The sequence below is a fragment of the Rhincodon typus genome, chromosome 1 (genome assembly GCF_021869965.1).
Source record: "Rhincodon typus isolate 14 chromosome 1, sRhiTyp1.1, whole genome shotgun sequence".
Lineage (NCBI taxonomy): Eukaryota > Metazoa > Chordata > Chondrichthyes > Orectolobiformes > Rhincodontidae > Rhincodon > Rhincodon typus.
The window spans coordinates 126,258,934-126,281,910 of NC_063332.1; the positions used below are offsets into that span (position 1 = coordinate 126,258,934).

The 22,977-nt window shown below is 43.9% G+C and overlaps 1 protein-coding gene across 1 annotated transcript in view; it reads right to left on the bottom strand.

The window, feature by feature from the left end:
* Positions 1 to 22,977, bottom strand: part of slc2a9l2 (solute carrier family 2 member 9, like 2) — a 399,659-nt gene that overhangs the window by 109,274 nt on the left and 267,408 nt on the right. The window contains exons 8-9 of the mRNA XM_048606361.1: positions 18,836 to 19,125; positions 17,581 to 17,691 (exon numbers count right to left, since the gene is read on the bottom strand). Coding sequence (XP_048462318.1) covers positions 17,581 to 17,691; positions 18,836 to 19,125 — 401 coding nt within the window. The remainder of the gene's footprint in view (positions 1 to 17,580; positions 17,692 to 18,835; positions 19,126 to 22,977) is intronic.

Below are 22,977 nucleotides of genomic sequence, written 5' to 3' on the forward strand. Positions count from 1 at the left end.
GGCCTTTTCGGGCCTCTCCTCTACACCGCTCCGGGCCTCTCCTGCGGTCCGCGCCGGGCCTCGCCCCTAGATGATGGCTCCACGACCTATCGAGTGCCTGCTGGGCTCTAATGCAGCCCCGTTCTGGGCACCAAGCTTCACTGCAGCCGACAGACCACCGAGTTCCTGAGTCCAGGTTCCGTGCCTATCAAAACCAGGAATCTTCGATCCTACCACCTTTGCTGCCAATGACGCTCCAACACCACTCCAGCTTCCCCATGATATCAGAAGATGAAAGAAAAGAGAAAGAAAATGACGGAAAAGGAGAGAGATAAGGATGTGGCCAGCTTGGAGCATGTGGGCTCAAGAGCCCTAACATTTCCTACCATGCTGATGCTGTCATCTAGTGACTTATGTTAGTTAGGTGCCCATTGTTAATATTCAGGCCAGCAGAATTTGGCTTCTATGCTTGCATTAACATATTTAAATCCAGTTTGGTCAGTTTGAATAGGAAATGATTTAAATTTAACAGCTGTCTTGCATATTTTGCAAGGCTTGGTAAGGACAGCAGTAAAAACTGCTGGGTATTTCTGGGCCAGGTCAAATGCAGATAGCTCAAACTTTCAATGATGGCTGGAGTCTTACCTCTCCCGATTGGAGACCTCTCTTCCCCCAACTAATGTTCCCAACCACTCTCCCACCCATTCCCGATCTCTCGCTCCCTCACTCTTGTGATGACCTCTTTTCACTCAGCTATAATCTAGTAGGTCCTCCCCTTCCTCTTCCTCAGCTGATCACCATATATCTGCTTGCAATAGCTGTGCCTTTGCTTGCCGGCTTCCAATTTATCAATTTCAGAGGGAAATGGAAGAAAAAGATTATAATATTGAATCTGACAAAACCCCTCTGGGCCTGGCCACACTGAGCCTTACCTGTGCTGTGCCACATTTCCTCTACCCCATAAATATCATTAGTATTTCATCTGTTTTAACGAAGAGGTTGGTATATTATCTTTCTTTTTGTATTTTGGATTTCTTTTGCTCTGATATTTTCTTCTTTTACCAACAGCGAAGCCACATTGGTGTGTGGAATTGATTTAATGTGCATTGACTCTGCCAAGTGACACTGAGCCTGAAATGAGAATTCCTGCAGCAGAAAATCTCTAGTTAAAAGTTATCTGAGACAGTATGAAAAATCACTGTCAGAAACCATCTTCTCCAGGACACCCGGGATTGTAGTACCGTCACCAAGACACTATAGCATTACATATATATATATATTTATGGGATATATAGAAAATGTCATAGCTATGACAAAAGATCTCAACGACCCTGAGGCAGTTCAAATAAATGTAATTTGTGGTATTTTTGAAGCCAGCACAGAAAACCAACAAGAAAGCAAGAGTTTCTCCGACCAACTCTCTAATGCCCGGCAAGGCCAACTTTCAATCTCTACAGTCTAAGAAATAGTGTCAATGATTGGGGCAGGAGAAATATCTTGGTTGCTGCTCTGTGGATACCAGCCCCTTGATAAAAGTTTGCCAGTGAGTTTGAATGTTGGACAGGCCTCAATTTTAATTGCGATGAATGGTGTATAATTTAGACATTGTTCAGAAAGCGAGTGATTGGAACCTAGGCACCCACCCACTCCAAACACCATGGTATGTTAATGAAAAATTGTGTTGATTTACGACAGGGGAGTGAACAATGATCATCATTACCTTGATTTCAGTAAAGAAAAAGCATTGATTTTCATTTAGATACCCCAGCAGCTTATAGCAGCCCTGACTGGGGTCGGAGACTAATATAGAAACATGTTTTCAGAGTATTTCAGCAAATAAGTTGCCTCAACAGATCCTTTATTCATTCACGGGATGAGGGCATCACTGGCTAGGCAGCATTTATTGCCCATCCCCAGAGGGCACTTAAGAGTCAACCACATTGCTGCGGAGTCACATGCAGTCCAGACCAGGTCTGAAATAAAAACAGAAAGTGCTGGAGAAAACCAGCAGGTCTGGCAGTGTCCATACAGACAGAAATAAAGTTATGAGTCAAATCTGATTTTTTTTCCTTATTCATTAGTGGGATGAGGGCATCACTGGCTGGGCAGCATTTATTGCCCATCCTTAATTGTCAAGAGAGTCAACCACATTGCTGTGGCTCTGGAGTCACACGTAGGCCAGACCAGGTAAGGATGGTAGTTTCCCTCCCTAAGGGACATTAGTGAACCACATTGGTTTTTCCTAACAATCGACAATGGTCATCATTAGATTCTTAATTCCAGATACTTATTGAACTCAAATTCCACCATCTGCCATGGTGAGATTCGAACCCGGGTTCCCGGAACGTTATCTAGGTCTCTGGATTAACAGTCCAGCGATAATACCACTAGGCCATCGCCTCCCCTGATATTTAGTACACGACTTCCGTGTGACTTCCAGTGCATGATATTTAGTGCATGACTTCTCGGCTTCTGCTTTGGGTAGTACTTTGCAGGTTATTACAAGCTGAGAAAGTCTAAGCTCTCATTTTGTGATTACTCATGTAAGATGACCCTACAGTTCATTGGAAAAAAAAACTGGATTAACCATCAGTTAAATAGAACTTAAAGATTTGATATAGAGAGGCAGTTTCTCTGACTTAAATTTCTGCAAATTAATGGTGTTGAAAATAACATTGCTGTACATTTTAAATCTTTCCAAGTGTGTTCTATATTTAGATAGCGTGGTTTTTATTTATCTGTTTTGTGTAATGAACTTTCATTCAGTTGCTAAAGAAATCCTGTAGCCCCATGTAGCTATGCTTCAGTGTCTGGCCACCGGGTTAGTTTGCAAAAAAATGTCTCATCAAGCCAGATTTCATTTTTGTTCCATAATACCACCATCTGGGATCATTTTATCATCTTCTCTCGGAGTCCTGTCTCTAATTCCTATATTTGTATACAGACAGTCCCAGGGGTGCGAACAGCTTCCATTCTTGAGTCGACTCACAAGTCAATTTGTATGTTAGTCCCAACACAATGCAGGACAATGTAAATCAGCTGTTCGTAAGTACAAGAAATTTTATATGTCAGATATTTAAAATTACCCCTGTATTGGATCGCGTTTGTAAGTACGAGTGTTTATAAGCTGGATATCGTAAAACAGGAATAAGGAAAGAAATTAAACAATATTCACACGTATAAAATACCATCATGGCCATTTATTCTGATGCAGGCAGCATGCAAGTATCCTGCTGTCTGTTAATTTAAATGAAGGCAAGATATAGCCAACGTAAGGTACATTGTTGAGTGGCTGCACACCTGAGCAGCTGACACTGGCCAGCTTTATACTTAAAATTATCATCCACCTCTTAAAAGGGGAAATGCAATGAGCTGGAAGTTATTCTCAAAGTGCTTTTGACCTGGGGCACAGCATTATAGCCCTTGGTGCAAGGCATGGAGAGGAGGGGAAATCACATGATACCAGATACCTTTCTGGACAATTTTTGAGAAAGGCAGTTGAACAAGCTAATCATTGTAGTTAACGTATGAGGACCAGAATATGGTATTTTAACAAGTTCAATGACCTCATATGAATAGTTAGAGCCAGAATATATCTTTGAACATCCTATTCTGCCAACCACATCATTAGCTGATAAACTGATCAATGCACCACATTCCTATCACTCACTTATCATCAATATCTATCACTTAGGTCTCACCTCGTCATTCGATACTTCACTTCATCCTCATGCATACAGCACTGATCCAAGTCTCACACACATCTTGCAATTTGCACATGTTGCCAGCTATTTATTTATGATGACCACATCTTGCAGCCAGAAGCACCATAATTCATTTAACACTTCACTCTCTCTTGCAGGACATGGAGGGTTCGAGTTGGAAGCAGGAGGGCCTAACCATTTTAGGACAGGTCCTTGCAAATCCACTAATAGAGGAAATGTTGCTGGCTGTCACTGGAACAGGAATGGCTGAGGCTGTGGCTGCGGTGAAGTTGAAACCATAGAAAGGGACAATATCCTTGTGCCTAATCAAACTTCAAACATCCAACCTCCTCTTCATCCTATATCTGATTTGCAAACTGCAGATGGTGTAGCCATACACTGCTTTATTTTACTCCCTTCCTTCACTACAATATTACACTTGTGCCTTCGCCCTTGCAGGCACAATTGCAGTAATAGAAGAACAAGAGGTGAAAGAGCAGGGGAGAGGCTACCGATGAAGATGGGGCTATAGGACTATTCAACAGTGGGCACTTAGGGTACTGCTACTGGTATCACCATTGTATGAGACAATAAAAGACAGCCCAGTCAGAAAGGGGTTATGTTGGTTGCCTCCTCTCTTCCTCACCCTGTTCCTCAGCTGATCACCATACAGTTGTCATGAAGATAACATTTGCAACATTGTCATCAATCTTGCCCCTGCTCTGCTTAGTGCTGTAGGGTGGCAGAGCAATCAGACTGTGGGCCAACATGCTGTTGATCAGCTCTATGAAACTTTGCTGGCAGTGCACGATTGTTGAATGCATGCAGTCCATGTGCATAGGGGTCCTGAGCCATGTTGCCTTGGCTCCCAATGGCCATCCTTTGGCTTTTCAAGGTAGCTCAAATGCAGATGGCACTGTGGATGGAAGAATGAAGGGCATCATGGCTGCTGCCCAGATACTAGGCATCAACTGACATGATTGGTTGTGTAAGTTGACATGTCACACTTGCAAAGTGGTGAGTATGCAGTCAATGTCTAATGCTCCATGGGCACACTTCGCAAAGTTAAGGAGTCTGCCGTTTGTTCCTTTTGAACAAGACAGAATGAAATGCATTGAGCTCTATCAGAATACAGAGCCGCAACATTATGGATGCCAAATCTGCAGATGTAACAAGTATTTCCTGCTCTACTCAGGAACGAGCATTGAAAAAAAAAATGCACGATCTGTTCACATTCACCTAAAATGAGGTCACTGCTCTAAGGCTACAGTTGCAGCTGGAGCAGGGTACAGGTTTAGAAACCATACAGTGTGGAAGCAGGCCCAACAAGTCCACACCAACCCTCTGAAGAGCATCCCACCCACACCCCAGCCCCTGTCCCTGCAACCCTGCATTTCCCATTACTAATCCACCTAGCTTGCACATCCCTGGACACTATATGCAATTTAGTATGGCCAGTCCACCTAACCTGCACATCTTTGGGCTATGGGAGGAAACAAGAGCACACAGAGAAAACCCACGCAGACACAGGGAGAATATGAAAACTCCACACACAGTCACCCAAGGGTGGAATTGAACCTGGGTCCCTGGCACTGTGAGGCAGCAGTGCTAACCACTGAGCCAGAGTGCTGCACTATTTTAGTGATGCTGTCCTTAGTGAAACGGTGGCATCAGGTACACATCGTTCTCTCTGAGGATCAGGTGGAGAATTGTTTCCTGGAACAACATGCCCTTCTGCTGACAGCCCTTCTCATCCCCTATTCCTTACCTTCTCCACTATCTTAACTGCACATGTCCAAATTCCAAAGTTAAAGGGGCACAGTTTGACAACATTGCTGCCATCATCAATTAAAAAGCAAACGCTATTTTTGATCTCCTTTTCGGTAAATCTTTATTAATTACACACAGAATTTGGGACCAACTGACAAGCCAACTCACTAAATACTTACTCTCGGTCAGTTTTTCTTTCACATACCAGCAATATTACAATAACTGGCTTAGTAAACTGAAGGAAATGAGTTAATTATGTAACTTCTGTTTATTTGTTTGTATTACACAGCCAATAAATGTCTCCCACACTGATCTAAGCCATAAAACCAATGGCCTTTTGGTTCTATTAAAGTACAAGAGAGAGATTGACGGGCACTGTCTCGAGCGTACTGACAGATCATAAATTTAGTTAAAATTGGTTCAGTGAAGATTATTTGCAGCTTCTCACTTTCTCACATTATTTTTTTCTGTAGAAGATATTTGAAGGGATGCACTGATCAACAGAAAGTACTTGGTTGGTACCTTTTCTCATTTGTTTACAAACATAGTGTAAAGGTATAAATAATCCACACTAAATGCATCACAAACAGGTGACAGTGCCATGACCTATTCTGACATAAGATGGGGCTATAGGACATATATACATAAATATATTCATATCCAGAATTATTGTGAGTAATGAGCTGAGATTTGAAAATGTGCTTACACCAAGCATCGATGCTTTACTTTTCCAACATCAGACATCGTGAACCACAGTGCATTTTGTCATGACCATGAGTGTGGAACCCAAAGTACTGATGATAATTTTAATGCTTAATTCCAAAGTATGTATTTGTTTTAAAATAAGAGGAATGCCACAGATATAAGAACTGCAGGTATAAAATAAAATGTGTAGGACAAGTGAGATGTAGCATCTAAAGTTGTCAAGCAACATCTAACACACTGGATTGTGACCTTTTGTGACTACAAAGACAACAAGGGGCTAACGGCCCCTTGCTCAATAGTGAGTCACACCCCGCAGATTATGTCCCAAAGTGCAGACATGTTTTGTGCTTTTTCTAGTGAACTAATTGGGCTGAAAGCTCATGTGGTAACCAACCTGTATTCAAGCATTAGCATACTGTGATGGTCACCAATTGAAGGACTATCCCCTAGTTACCCCCGTATAGCAGGGCAACAAAAAGGAGATCCTTTTTCACTCAGAGTGTAGTCTAAAAATGAATCAGCACAAAGTAATGTCAATCAGCCCATAAACCCAAAAATGTCAGAAATTGACTGTTTCATTATTAATGTCAATGCTTCCAACAAACCTCCACTGCAATGGGCACAACATTCAACCATCTGATCCTCATGTACACATCAGAATCTGAACCATATAACTTTTAAAAATGTTATCTTTTTGGATCACCTCTTTATTTCTAACCAATGAGTGTGTTAAATTCCTGACTCTTCTCAGATTTAGCAACTAATAAAATCATAAGAAACTCACTCCTTTTCTTAGCTCAATAAGCCTGGTTACATCTACTCCCTTTAAAAGAAACATGTTCATTTGGGTGTGGAGAAAGCTATGAACAATGAAACAGAGATAGTAAGAACTGCCGATGCTGGAAGGGTCCCGACCTGAAACGTCAACTTTCCTGCTCCTCTGATGCTGTCTGGCGTATGATGAAACAGATCCTTTTTAAACTAACCTTGGTGCAATCAACTAAAGGGCTGGGTGAATAAAAAAGGGAATCAAACTCATTCCTCATCATCTGGGAGCTATACAGTTTCAGGGTGTGGCGTCTGAAACCATAACGAGTTGGAGAAACTTGCCCAGGATCTGGGCTTAACAAACTGAGAGCTCTTGCTGTGATTTGAATACAGAGACGAAATGAAAGGATTAGAGTGGATAAATTGTTACTTTCAAACCAATTTTAAAGGGAAAATCTGTAAAAGGCTTTCTTGAATTTGCACTTCGAACAGTTTAGAAATATCTGCATCAAATGTCAGCATGTTTCCAGCAGAATTAGGGGAAGTTACTTTTCAGGATTTAAATATTCTGTCCCTCAGTTTGCTTTTGACCAGCGGTGATGGGTATTTGATACAGAAGCTACTCAAGAAAAACTCTGTGAAATTATTCTTCCTTAAGGATATTAAAATCTCCAACCAATCCACCTTGCACCGTTAAACAAATGCCACTCTAATCCCACACTTACTTTACAAATTTATCCTTTCACTGCAGCTGTCAAAGTGTCTGGCTGTGTCCTTGGATAGTGAAGTCTCAGAATGCGGCACACTGCTGCAAAAGGGGCTATGGTTAGATCTATCCTGCACTGTGGGGATGTGTGTTGATTTCAAAACACATTCCACATTCCTGAAGGAGCCAGGATTGGAATTCCCAATTATTAACGCAGAGCTCAGTACGAACAGAACAAAAAGGAGCAGCCAGACAATCTGACTGTGAATGCCACTCCTTAGAACATCCCAGCGATTGTTACTAAGGCTATGAGAAATTATGGACATAGGTTGTCACAGTTGGAGATCTTCTGATATTCTGCCTTATCCCCACCCAAGCCTGTACAATTAGATGGAGCTTAATGCAGTCACCAACATTAACTCTTTCAGATGCTTCTGCAGAACTTTACCATCTCCACCCACGTGGCATCATCAGATTGGGAGGAGATTTGTCTAACATGAATATTAACTCTTTTAGAGCTATTTCGTTATTCCCCACTGTTTATTCATACATTGATGTATATTATTCTATTACATTTGCCTCTACACCCTCCCTCCCCACGTTTCAGATTTCACAAGTACAAGTGGTGTGAATTTTCACAATTTTCCCAAAATGTTCACATTTTTGGACTTGGAAGATGACAGACCTTCTGCCTGAAGGCTGTTGACTTGATTCCAATCCGTGGATCATTTCTCCACTGGAGGATAGATTATCTCTTCAATATTCTTTGTGGAGGCTGTTGCTGCTGTTGGACTGGGTCATTGATGCATTACTTTATTTGCAGGAATTTTAATCTTCTGAATGCCTTTTGCAGGGAAAAGCAGTCACTGCCAACTCACGTTGTTGCCCCGTAATGTCATCTAGGAAACCCTCAAACTCATGAATATTCATCATGGTACACAGCTGCTCTAATGAAACAACTACCTTTTTCTTTACAGTGTATTTCAGGACGAGGCAATATATTCTTAATTGGGAAAGGTACAGTCCTTTTCTGCAGCATCCTGGATGTTCAACAGGGTGCCCTCTTTGTTTTGACTGTATCCTCAATCCATGGACTTTGGTCTGGTTTCTATGAACTTGAATGTAGTTCATCTCCCTTAACTTGTTGAGTACGCAAATTGTCTCGAGTCTGCCTCTGTGGTGAACTAGATTTGAACATAGAACACAGAACATAAAAGCACAGTACAGGCCCTTCAGCCCACGATGTTGTGCCAACCTATTATCCTACTAAGATCAATCTACTCTGCATACCCTACAGTTTACTATCCTCCATGTGCCTATCCAAGAGTCACTTAAAAGTCTCTAAAGTATCTGACTCCACTACCACTGCCGGCAGCACATTCCACACGCCCACCACTCTCTTTGTAAAGAACCTACCTCTGACATCTCCCCTATACCTTCCTCCAATCACTTTAAAATTATGCCCCCTCATTAATAGTCATTTCCGCTCTGGGAAAAAGTCTCTGACTATCCACTCTATCTATGCCTCTCATCATCTTGTACACCTCTATTAAGTCACCTCTCATCCTTCTTCGCTCCAATGAAAAAAGTCCTAGCTCCCTAAAACTTTCCTCATAAGACCTGCCCTCCAGTCCAGGCAGCATCCTGGTAAATCTCCTCTTCACCCTCTCTAAAGCTTCCACATCCTTCTCATAATGAGGCGGCCAGAATTGAACACAATATTCCAAGTGTGGTCTAACCAGGGTTTTATACAGCTGCAGTGTAACCTCATGACTCTTAAACTCAATTCCCCTGCCAATGAAAGCCAACCCACCATAAGCCTTCTTTATAACCCTATCAACTTGGATAGCAACTTTGAGGGATTTATGGAGTGGACCCCAAGATCCCTCTGTTCCTCCACACTGCCGAGAATCCTGCCATTAACCCTGTATTCTGCATTCAAATTTGACCTTCCAAAATGAATCACTTCACACTTTTCTGGGTTCAATTCCATCTGCTACTTCTTTGCCCTGCTCTGCATTCTGTCAATGTCCCATTGCAACCTACAACAGCCCTCCACGCTGTCCACAACTCCACCAACCTTCGTGTCATCGGCAAACTCACTAACCCACCCTTCCACTTCCTCATCCAAGTCATTTATAAAGATCACAAACAGCAGAGGTCCCAGAACAGATCCTTGCGGAACACCACTGGTCACCGAGCTCCAGGCTGAATACTTTCCATCTACTACCACCCTCTGTCTTCCATTGGGCAGCCAGTTTTGTATCCAGACAGCCAAATCTCCCTGAATCCCATGTCTCCTTACTTTCTGAATGAGCCTACCATCTGAAGCCTTATCAAATGCCTTGCTAAAATCCATATACACCACATCCACTAATCTACCTTCATCAATGTGTTTTCTCACATCCTCAAATAATTCAATAAGGCTGTGAGGCATGGCCTGCCCCTCACAAAGCCATGCTGACTATTTCTAATCAAACTGTACTTTTTCAAATAATCATAAATACTATCTCTCAGAATCCTTCCCATTTTCCCACCACAGAAGTAAGACTGAACGGTCTGTAACTCCCAGGATTATCCCTATTCCCTTTCTTGAACAAGGGAATGACATTTGCCACCCTCCAATCATCTGATACTACTCCAGTGGACAGTGAGGACGCAAAGAACATCACCAAAGGGCAGTAATCTCTTCCCTCGCTTCCCGTAGTAACCTTGGGTATATCCCATCTGGCCCAGGGGACTTATCTATCCTCACGTTTTTCAAAATTTCTAGCACATCTTCCTTCCTAACATCAACCTGTTCGACTATATCAGCCTGTTTCAAACATCAAGGTCGTTCTCACTGGTGAATACTGTAGCAAAGTATTCATTAAGGACCTCTTCTACCTCCTCTGACTCCGCACACAAGTTCCCTCCACTACCCCTGATTGGCCCTACCCTCACTCTGGCCATCCTCTTGTCCCTCACATTAGCATAGAATGCCTTCGGGTTTTCCTTGATCCTAACTGCCAAGGTTTGATCATACCCACTTCTAGCTCTCCTAAGTCCATTCTTCAGTTCCTTCCTGGCTACCTTTGTAGACCTCTAGAGGCCTGCCCTGACCTCTAGAGCTCACCAACTTGCTCAGCATAATTACTGAGGACCCTCAGGAACCATTAAGGATTCAGCTGCTCCCTTAAGATACTCTACTGCCTCCACCAAAGACTGCGGGGCATCATCAATTTGAGTGGAGCTCAATGTGACATGAGCATTAATTTTTTTTCTATTCATTTGTGGGACGTGGGCGTCACTGGATGGCCAGCATTTCTTGTCCATCCCTTGTTGCCCTTGAGAAGGTGGTGGTGAACTGCCTTCTTGAACCGCTGCAGTCCTCTTGCTGTGGGTTAACCCATGATGCTATTAGAAAGGGAATTCCAGGATTTTGACCCAGTGACGCTGAAGGAATGGCGATATATTTCCAACTCAGGATGATGAGTGGCTTGGAGGGGAACTTGGAGGTGGTGGTGTTCCCATATGTCTTCTGCCTTTGTCCTTCTAGATGGAAGTGGTTGTGGGTTTGGAAGATGCTGTCAGAGGATCTTTGGTGAATTGCTGCAGTGCATCTTGTAGATAGTACACACTGCTGCTACTGAGCGTCGATGGTGGAGGGAGTGAATGCTTGTGGATGTAGTGCCAATCAAGTGGGTGTCAAGCTTCTTGAGTGTTGTTGGGGCTGCACTCATCCAGGCAAGTGGGAAGTATTCCATTACAATCCTGGCTTGTGCCTTGTAGATGGTGGACAGGCTTTGGGGAATCAGGAGGTGAGTTACTCGCTGCAGTATTCCCAGCTTCTGGCCTGCTCTTGTAGGCACTGTGTTAAGGTGGTGAGTCCAGTTGAGTTTCATGTCAATAGTGACCCCCAGGATGTTGATAGTGGGACCGTCAGTGATGGTAACACCATTGAACGTCAAGGGGCAATGGTTAGATTGTCTCTTATTGGTGATGGTCACAGCCTGGCATTTGTGTGGCGCGAATGTTATTTGCCACTTGTCAGCCCAAGCCTGGATATTGTCCAGATCTTGTTGCATTTGAACATGGACTGCTTCAGTAGCTGAGGAGTCGTGAATGGTGCTGAACATTGTGCAATCATCAGCGAACATCCCCACTTCTGACTTTATGATGGAGGGAAGGTCCTTGATGAAGCAGCTCAAGATGCTTGGGCCTAGGACACTACCCTGAGGACCTCCTGCAGAGATGTCCTAGAGCTGAGATGATTGATCTCAAACAACCACAACCATCTTCCTATGTGTCAGCTATGACTCCAACCATTGGAAAGTTTGCCCCCTGATACCCATTGATTCCAGTTTTGCTAGGGCTCCTTGATGCCACACTCGGTCGAATGCAGCATTGATATCAAGGGCTGTCACTCTCACCTCACCTCTGGAATTCAGCTCTTCTGTTGATGTTTGAAGGCTGTAAATGAGGTTAGGAGCTGAGTGTCCCTGGCGGAACCCAAACTGGGCATCACTGAGCAGGTTATTTCTGAGCAGGTGCTGCTTGATAGCTCTGTTGATGACAACTTCCATCACTTTACTGATGGTCAAGAGTCGACTGATGGGGCGGTAATTGGCCGGGTTGGATTTGTCCTGCTTTTTGTGTACAGGATATACTTGGGCAATTTTCCACATTGTCGGGTAGATAACAGTGTTTTAACTGTACTGGAACAGCTTGGCTAGGGGGGGCAGCAAGTTCTGGAGCACAAGTCCTCAGCCAGAATATTGTCAGGGCCCGTTGCTTTTGCAGTATCCGGTGTCTCCAACTGTTTCTTAATATCACGTGGAGTGAATCGAATTGGTTGAAGACTGGTATCTATAATGTTGGGGACCACTGGAGGAGGCCAAGCTGGATCATCTATTTGCACTTCTGGCTGAAGATTGCTGCGAATGCTTCAGCCTTATCTTTTGCACTGATTTGCTGGGCTCTTCCATCATTGGGGATGGGGATATTTGTGGAACCACCTCCTCCAGAGTTGTTTAATTGTCCACCACCATTCACGACTGGATATGGCAGGACTGCAGAGTTTAGATCTGATCTGTTGGTTGTGGGATTGCTTAGCTCTGTCTATAACTTGCTGCTTTGCATGCAAGGAGTCCTGTTTGATGGCTTCGCCAGGTTGATACCTCATCCTCAGGTATGCCTGGTGCTGCTCCTGGCATGCCCTCCTGCACTCTCCATTGAACTAGGGTTGAGCCCCTGGCTTAATGGTAATGGTTGACTAGGGGATATACTGGTCCATGAGGTTACAGATTGTGCTGGAATATAATTCTGCTGCTGTTGATGGCCCACAGTGCCTCATGGATGCCCAGTCTTGAGTTGCTAAATCTGTGCGAAGTCTGTCCCATTTAGCACAGTGACAGTGCCACACAACATGATGGAGATTATTCTCAATGTGAAGGCGGCACTTTGTCTCCACAAGGTCTGTGCGATGGTCACTCTTACCGATACTGTCGTGGACAGATGCAATTGCAGCTTGCAGATTAGTAAGGATGAGTCAAGTATGCTTTTCCCTCTTGTTGGTTCCCTCACCACCTGCCACAGACCCAGTCTAGCAACTATGTCCTTTAGGACCCGACCAGCTCAATCAGTAGTACTGCTGCCGAGCCACTCTTGGTGGTGGACATTGAGATCCCCCAACCAGAGTACAATTTGTGCCCTTGCCATCCTCAGTGCTTCCTCTAAGTGTTGTTCAACATTGAGAAGTACTGACTCATCAGCTGAGGGAGGACAGTATGTGGTGATCAGCAGGAGGTTTCTTTGCCCATGTTTAACTTGAAGCCATGAGACTTCATGGGGTCCGGAGTCAATGTTGAGGACTCCTACAGCAACTCCTTCCCAACTGTATACCACTGTGCCACCCCCTCTGCTGGGTCTGTTCTGCTGGTGGAACAGGACATATCCAGGGATGGTGATGTCTGGGACATTGTCTGTAAGGTATGAGTCTGTGAGTATGACTATGTCAGGCTGTTGCTTAACTAGTCTGTGAGACAGCTCTCCCAATTTTGGCACTAATTCCCAGATGTTAGTGAGGAGGACATTGCAGGGTTGACAGGGCAGTTTCTGCTGTTGTCTTTTCCGGTGCCTAGGTCAATGCCAGGTGATCTGTCTGGTTTCATTTCTTTGAGACTTTGTAGTGATTTGTACAAGTGAGTGGCTTGCTAGGCCATTTCAGAGGGCAATTGAGAGTCAACCTCATTGCTGTGGGTCTGGAGTCACATGTAGGCCAGACCAGCTGAGGGTGGCAGATTTTCTTCCCTGAAGGACATTAGTGAACCAGATGGGTTTTCCGACAATCGGCAAGGATTTCATGGTGATCAGTAGATTTTTAATTCCAGACTTTTTTTCCTAATTATTGAATTCAAATTTCACCATCTGCCGTGGTGGTATTCAAACCCAGGTCCTCAGAACATTAGTTGGGTTTCTGGATTAATAGTCTCGCATTAATTCCTCCAACTGGGGAAAATTAATGTGACTTAAAGCTTGGACACATGAGCAGAATCAATGTGACCACAATTCTGCAACTATTTATTCACAACTAAATTCCTCAGATCCTGTACAACATGTTATGTATGTGCACAACTGAATTTGTCAGGTCAGAAATCAGCTTTAGTCAAAGGTTCCGTATGACTGCTCAACCATTATGTTTCACCAGGGAAAGCTTTTCTCCATTATTACCCTCCACTGTATAATTTGACAGACATATATTCTTTGAGCCTCTCCAATTTACAAACTAGCAAGGGCTCGAGTATGACCGAACCAAGCTTTATGGAGGCTCCCAATCCTGAGAACTCTGTTGTTAAAGTTAAAAGCAAATTCCTTTCTGATGGAAATGAGGACTTTCAAAATCATTAAACGAACAAGTGTCTGAAGGAGAAATATTAGCTTTTAACAAGAAATATTTTGCTGTTTTGTGCAAGCTATTATTTATTTGTTCAAGGCATGCTAAATAAAAAGAAAATCATTATCTGCATCATGTTATTTTATCACTAGACTAGATAACAAGTTAATGCTTTCCATGTCACACATTATACAGTATGTCGTTGTCAGTATTAATCTTAACCACGATACTGTTTGTGTCCTACTGATCATGTTGTTTGTATTTCCTACTGCAGAATAACAGCATGTGTCCTAACCCAACAAACATTCACAGTACAGACAACCTGACACAAGAGTAAGTAGAACAGCATGCTGAGCCTTTTGAAATATATCCTTTTCAGAACTGTCCCTTGCTGGATACTTTCCTCCTATCCCACGCCCACGTACATCTTGCAAGTTCTGCCACGTTCTGAGACTTGTACCCACAGCTGAAAAATACAAATTTAGCTTTGTTCTGGGCTGGCTATGTCCTAAAGTTCAAGAACCAGGTCCTACTTCACTTACAGTCCTTAATTATAGCCATGAACAAAAAAAAAATCAACCTGGCCACCATAAGAAATGGCAAGTAATAATATGTTGCTTTGCATAGGTCATTGCAACAATGGCCTTGAGCCTGATATGGAATGAGATCAATTATTCCCCACACATTCTTAGTTTTCTACTTATATGAATTACTGTGCAGTCAACATCTGCAGTTGGTAACTGTTATACAAGGGTTTATACTCGGAGTCTCATGGTCCAGAATAAAGCAATTCTTCCAAAAGCACAGCCAGAGACTGTTACACTCTGGAGATTTCTAGATTTTGATCAGATTGATGAAAGCTGCGTTTGACTGAACACCATTCAGAAAGTTAATGAACAATAGACCTCGCTTGCAAAGTGTAAGAAAAAGGAAATGTAACAAGGTTTGCTCTGCAGCAGCAACTCAACGAAGCTTCAGATCGAATTTGCTGACAGTCACTTGTTACTGTAGCTCAATAAGAGAGTTACCATCAGACCACAATGAATAGAAACAGCAGTAAGACCGTTTGGCCACTTAAGCCTGCTCTGGTACTCAGTAGGATCATGACTGATCCAACATTCTTCACATCCGCTTTCCCTGTAACCCTGGATTCCTGACTGATCAAAGAATCTATCTATCTCAGCCCTAAATAAACACATGGACTCTCCCCCTACAGCTCTCTGTGGCTAGGGATTCCAAAGCTTCTCAACCCTCTGCTTGAAGAAATTCCTCCTTAAATTAGCACCTCTTTATTCTGAGATTAGGCCTTTTGGTCCTACATTCTCTCATGAGGGAAAACATCCTCTCAGCATTTACCCTGTCAAGCCCCTTAAGAATATTACATGTTTCAATGAGATCGCCTCTCATTTTTCTAAATTCCAGTAAGTAGAGTCCCGAGTTGTTTAACCTTTGCTTCTAAGGCAATCCCTCCATACCACGGATCACCATTGTGAACCTTCTCTGAACTATTTCCAATGAAATCCAACAAACCTTTTATTAACCGGCACATATGGCATCAAGAGTGTGCCAATTGATCAATTACTCTTGTAATATCTTTCCTTAAATCAGGGGACCAAAATTGCTCACAGTATTCCAGATTCAGTCTCACCAGCACCTTATTCAATTGCAGTGATACTTCCCTACTCTTATTCTCAAAGCCGCTTGAAATAAGGGTCAACACTCCATTAGCCTTCCTGTTTACCCACTGGCCTTGTGTGCTAGCTTACTGTGTTTCCCTTTGTGTTGCAGTTTTCTGCAGTTTTTCCCCATTTAAATAAAGAATAACCTGGGAAATTGAAGATTTCACTGGTAATTCCTTACACCCAGAATCCTCCAGAAGTGTCCATTTAATTTGGAGGATTTGATGGGCTCCAAGTAAATTACATAAATAGCTATTCAGCAGCAGTTCGACTATTAAATATCTGCCCTAATCCTTCAGTAGTTATTGAAAAGACCCCCTAGTTACCTCACATCCCTCCTCCCAGTCTGTACCTTCCCCAGACCCTGACCTGATATCCTAGGGCTGTAACAGCCTTGGAGCTGAGACCCCATTGGATCCATCACTGTTCTTCTCCTGCTCCAGTCCTGACACTGAGTCCCTTCTGCTGCTCCATATGGGACCCTTGAATCAAACACCAGGATATGAAACACCCGCACCCCCCACCCCACCCGACAACCTTTCTCAGCTCTGCACCTGACAGCCTCTTCATGCCCATCTCCATCCCCTCCTTCCACGGACCTGCCAAGGGTGGCATGGTGGCTCAGTGGTTAGCACTGCTGCCTCTCAGCACCAGGGATCCAGGTTTGATTCCTCCCATGAATTACCCCATGGGAAAAGCAGGGTTACAGGGATAGGGTCGGGGGGGTGGGTCTGGGTAGGGTGGTCTTTGGAGGGTCAGTATGGATTCGATTGGCTGAGTGGCCTACTTCCACATTGTAGGGATTCTATGATTCTATGACCTGGCCCCTCTACTCTTGCTCTGCTTGTGACCCTCCCACTTTACCCTCCAACAACCATCTCTGTTTCTCCCTATCAGAATAGGGCAGCTGATGAGAAGGGGGTCTGGGGATGCGCTTTGGAGGATCAGTGCAGACCCGCTGGACTGAATGGTCTCTTTCCACACTGTAGGGATTCTACAGTTTGCCTTCCTCTGGATGGAACAGAATGGAAGTACAGCTCCGTGATTCTGAGGGAAAACTGAATGGGATCTCCTCTCAGAAATACAGTGCTCCCTTTGTTAGTTTTTTAAAAAATGGCCAGAATCCCTGAGATGGCCACTCCTTGGAAAGTCTGATCTTTCTTTTAAAAGGAGGTGCAGCTCATTCTGCTCTACTGTGTTTATAAGGACCTGACAAATTAATTGAAGAGCTAGTTTTAAAATCTGCTGCTGACTGCATTCCACTCATGGCACAAATTCAAACTACCCTTGACAAAATAAGACAGGCAGATAAACATTGCCTTTTTAAAGACAGTAGCTAATCCTGACAATTTTTGGTCAAAGCTTTGTAGATTGAACAGTATAAATTTTACTTACAGAAATAATTGCAGCAGTGATCTCAATGGCACCGGTGCTCAGAGTGATGTATGGGATATGATCGTCACTGATGCCAGACTCTTTGAAGATGCTGCTTGTGTAGAACCAGATCTATAAATTATAAAAGAACTAATGTTACCACAATAGATGTAACAGCTCAGCCCATGGATTCAAAGAGGTAAAGAAGTGTATTCTTTGTAGTTTCTCCAAAACTATACACTATCTTGTGTAACATGAACTGTACTGACCAGAAGATTCCAGGTTAGTTGATCAAATTACTTTGACCTTGATATTAGTCTCATCATGGGTGAGTGAGAATTGAGGAAGTGGTAAAAAATTAAATACGCAGTATGTAACCTGACCCCATCACACACTCAGGGTAGTGTCCTATGCTTGCTTTAGGAATGAGCATCCCTCCAGAAAGTCAGGTTTGTGGATATTCGCTGATGATTTTACAATGTTCTGCAGCTTTGACAACTCCCCAGATGCTGCAGCAGTCCATGTCTGCAGATGTAAAGACCTGAGCAACACTCAATCTTTGGCTGTCAAGTAGCAAGTGACATTCATGCCACACAAGTACCAGGTAATAATCATCTCTAACAAGACAGAAACTAACCATTTCCGTTAACATTTTATGCCATTATTATCACTGAATCCCCAGTATCTTTGGCTTCAGTCTTGACCTGTAAAGAAACTGGACAGCTATTTAAATACTGTGTTTACAAGGGTAGGTCAGAGGCTGGGAATTCTGCAGTGATAAATCACCTTCTGACCTTCAATCTGTCCACCATCAACAAAGCACAAGTCCGCAGTCTGATAGTATTTACTCCACTTGTCTTCGTCCAATTCCAAGCATACACAAAATGCTTGATACCATCCAGGTTATAGCAACCCACTTGACTGATACCCCTTCCATCATCAGCATTTGCTGTGTTTATCACAGTGGCAGCAGTGTGTGTTATTCAGCAACAGATACATGTGAGCAGTATCATCTGCAAGATCCCCTCCAAGCCAAGGAATAAAAGAACATCGATCTGCTGCTATTTTAACAAACTTGTTTGGACATGAGCAGATGAGTCTTGACCCCTGGTCAGCTCTGGATTTAGTACTATTTTATATTTATGACCTCTAGCTTTAGACACCCAGTCTCTTGGGGTGGAATTTCCCTATTTCAGTCAAAACGTTAAGGAGGTTCATGGCGCCTGGTCCTTCCTGTCATGGAGCAACTTTCCACACACAATCATCTGCTGTTCACCTCGTTCACAGGCAACCAGACTCCTTGGCGATAGCAAAAACTGCCGATGCTGACGCCTTGGTATCTTTCTCGAGGAATCACACAGCCGGAGAGGCAGAGGTGCTTGGCGCTGCCAAAACCTTCCAGCGTGCGTGCCAACACTGTCATTTTTAAACCCTGGCTGTGTATCACTTCAGACAACGCGAATAAGGAGCTGCCCCTCTCTCTGCGGTGCTTGAACATCATCGCTGGGATTATGGCCGAGAAAGGCAGGCTAGCTCCCCGCTTTGCTGACCGTGGACCCAGAGACACTGGTGGACAAGGTTGTGGAGAGGAGGATAGTCATTCTTTCTGTGGGCTGTCAAAGGAGACCACACTACCCAAGTGTGCCAACCTGGATACACATCGTGGCCTGTGTCAGTTCGGTTTTCCGGGCTAAATTAAATGCACAGCAGTACAGGAGAAAGGTTAATGATCTGTGTTCCACAAGCGTAAGTTCTACCATCTTCTCTCTGCTACTTCTCACTCACAGCGCCACCACTCAGTCTAACTGTGCTACTGCACACACCCCACCGGAACACTGCAACCCCCACTACTGCATGCATCATGTGCATTCAAAGGCTCACACTCACCACATCCTTTCAAACAATGAACCTTTCCTGCCTTCTGTGCTTCCCACTCACTCACTGGCAACACCTCGTTTCTGCATCACCGCTAACTGCTGTTTTTTTAATTATTCATTCATGGGATGAGGGCGTCACTAGCTAGGCCAGAATTTATTCCCCATCCCTACTTGCCCAGACGGCAGTTACGAGTCAACCACATTGCTGAGTCTGGAGTCACATGTAGACCAAACCAGGTAAAGATGGCAATTTCCTTCCCTAAAGGTCATTAGTGAACCAGATGGGTTTTTTCCAACAATCAACAATGGACGCATGGTCATTGGTATGCTCTTAATTCCAGAAACTTTTTCAATTTAAATTCCACCATCTGCCATGGCGGGATTTGAGTCCAGCTCCCTAGAACATTGGCTGGGTCTCTGGATTAAATCCATCGGATTCAATCCCTCTCATTGTTTCAATGCAGGAAAAATAGTCCTGTGCTGGAGACAAGCCTGATGGGGTTGTGCCACATGGCAGACTCATCACAACACAGTAGACATTTTCGAATTGGCCAGAGACAAACACAGCCACTCATTGGGAATGGGGAGATCTCAGTAACTAACCCAATGTGCTTCACTGTGCTGTGCTGAACTGCTCTCCCACTACTACCAACACAAAGTCCTTCTTAAACTGGACAATATTTTATCCTTCTTAGATAACTAATAGTTACTGATGTCATATTCAGGCTGTGGCAGCACTCAGGCCAGAAAGGGCCAATGCTACAAGCCCTCAGCTCTTCTTCTCTGAGGAAGAAGGCATTGAACCATCACAGGCCATATACATGTGAAATGTATAAGCAGATAATCTGTGAGGAATGTCAGCAAGAGAACACAGCTTCATTAAAGGAGTTCCTGAGCCCTCAAATCCAACCTAATGGAGTCTCATGATATATCATAGCATTGTGAGTCAAGGAGGCTTCCCAAATAGATCAATGTCATGCCTCTAAAGGGAACCCTAACGCGTACAACTGAACCTAAATATACATTGTTCGACCAAAATGTTCATGTTCCATTGAGGAATTTGAATTCTGGTGGGAAACCATCATTTTTGGCTTCACACTTTCCTCATCACAGATCATGCTCTTGGCATACTTACAGTTCAGTGTGTGAATGTGGTGACGATGACATGTTGGCTTCTGGTGATAGCTATGGAATGTGTTTGTGAGATGCCAAGTTTGGTGACACTTTTAACATAGTTTACCTAATTACAGTTACTGAGGCACAAGGTTTGCACAACGTCACGGTCATGATTGCTCAAGGACATAACTCTTAACATGCATTCTTGGACAATGTCCGAGCCGCCATGGAGTGCAATTTAAAGTTAGATGGATGGCAAAACAGGGAGCAGTGGCTGTATGATGAATCCAACTGCATCTTCACTGGCCCAGTGACTCCATAAGCTTTTGGCGTCCTCCTGTTTCCATCAACCCTCCCCACTCCCATCACCACTTTTAGGTAACTATCAATGCCCCCAATTTACTCCAACAGGCTGTGACTTTCTGAATTGCCATACCCTGTTGGCCTGACACTCTCCTCATGTAGAGGCCAGTGTGATAGTCCTGGAGATCTGTGCCCTTGTCTGTGTTCTATGAGATCCCACCCTGCTATCTCAAATTGTCCCCTTTTCACTGGTCACTATTGCCTCTGTGATCAATGATGCCCTTCCTCAAAGTTGAGTTGCCCACTTTCCGCAGGACTCTAGTAGGACTTAGTGCTTGACTGACTGTGGCCAATTCACTGGAATGAAACCACACAAGCTTTATGACTGACTGTAGTCGTTCTCGACCCCGTTCTTGAAGGCTGTTCCCCTTTGACTTTCAGACGTGGCTGCTTGCTAGAAGCACATGCAATGTTTTTGCCACATAAGCTATAGTGCATGCGGTGACGTGATACTGACAGAGCCCAGTGCTGTACTGTGACACGTCCACCCCTATGATTGTTTAGTGCCCTTCACCTTGACAAGCTGACAACCTTTCCCTTTGTAAGAAAAACCAATGCGAGATACAGAGGCTCTAATTAATTCCAAAGTGACTGAGAGTGATGAAAGCAAGCTAAAATCCACAAGGTGCATTTGGCATAGATGCATGGGTATTCCTGCTTGAAAAGCAACTTGGCAGAACTTGCAAGTTGTAGGTGTTCCTGAAGAAGTGTGCTGAAGTGCTGAAGTGGCAATGATGATGGTAAGGCTGGTAGTTTGCCTATGCCAACTTCTGTGGTCGAACAGTCAGGGAGGATAATGTCCATAGTGCAGGCAGGGGCATTACAGTGAAAATGGAGATGGATGACAGACGGCTAGCTGTAGACATCAGATACTCATTCTGATGTACATGTCAGGGATTTGGTCCAACCAGTTTCTCTGGAAAGGTCATGAGAATTGGAAATGGCATTGAAGTGAGGTGAGCTGGACTATTAAAGGAGGTGCAAATGATTGGAAATGACAAGAACTTAAGTAGAAAATTGGAAAAGAATCATCTCGGGTCCTGATTTCTTGACTTACATCATAGTTTCCCAGCTTTCTCACCTTTGACCAGACCGTTCCAAGCATTTATATATTATAAAGCCTTCTATCAGTTTGCCCATCCTTTCCAGAGAAAAGAACTCCAGTCTGGGCAGTTTTCCTGATAAATATACATTCTTATACATCATCCTTAAGAATCCTTTCGTTGCAGCCTCTCCAATGCAATATTGTATTATTGCATGTTGCAATATACAATATTATATAACATTATGGACACCAGAACCTTGCAGAGTGAGCAATATGTTAGCTTTGTAAATCTTAAGAACATCCAACTTACTGTGTGAAAGAAGCAAGGGGCTTGTTTCATACCACTAACCTGCTCAGGATTTACTTACGATGTGGTCAGGAAACAGGTATCCTTAGATCTGCACTGTCTCTTGTTATGGGCCAGACTAAACCCACAAAATATATTAAGAAAACAACCTAGACCCAAACTTTTTCTTATTTTAAAGGCAAGCGCCAGGCATTGCATCAGAGATAGTAGGAACTGCAGATGCTGGAGAATCCGAGACAACAAGGTGCAGGGCTGGATGAACACAACAGGCCAAGCAGCATCATAGGAGCAGAGAGGCTGACGTTTCGGGCCTAGACCCTTCATCAGAAAAGGGGGAGGGGAAGGGGGTTTTGAAATAAATAGGGAGAGAGTGGGAGGCGGATAGAAGAGGGATAGAGGAGAGGATAGGTGGAGAGGAAACAAACAGGTCGAAGAGACGGGGATGGAGCCAGTAAAGGTGAGTGTAGGTAGGGAGTTAGGAAGGGGACAGGTCAGTCCAGGGAGGACGGACAGGTCAAGGGGGCGGGATGAGGTTGGTCGGTAGGAGATGGAGGTGCGGTTTGAGGTGGGAGGAGGGGACAGGTGGGAGGAAGAACAGGTTAGGGAGGCAGGGACGAGCTGGACTGGTTTTGGGATGCGGTAGGGGGAGGGGAGATTTTGAAACTTGTGAAATCCACATTGATACCATTGGGCTGCAGGGTTCCCAAGCG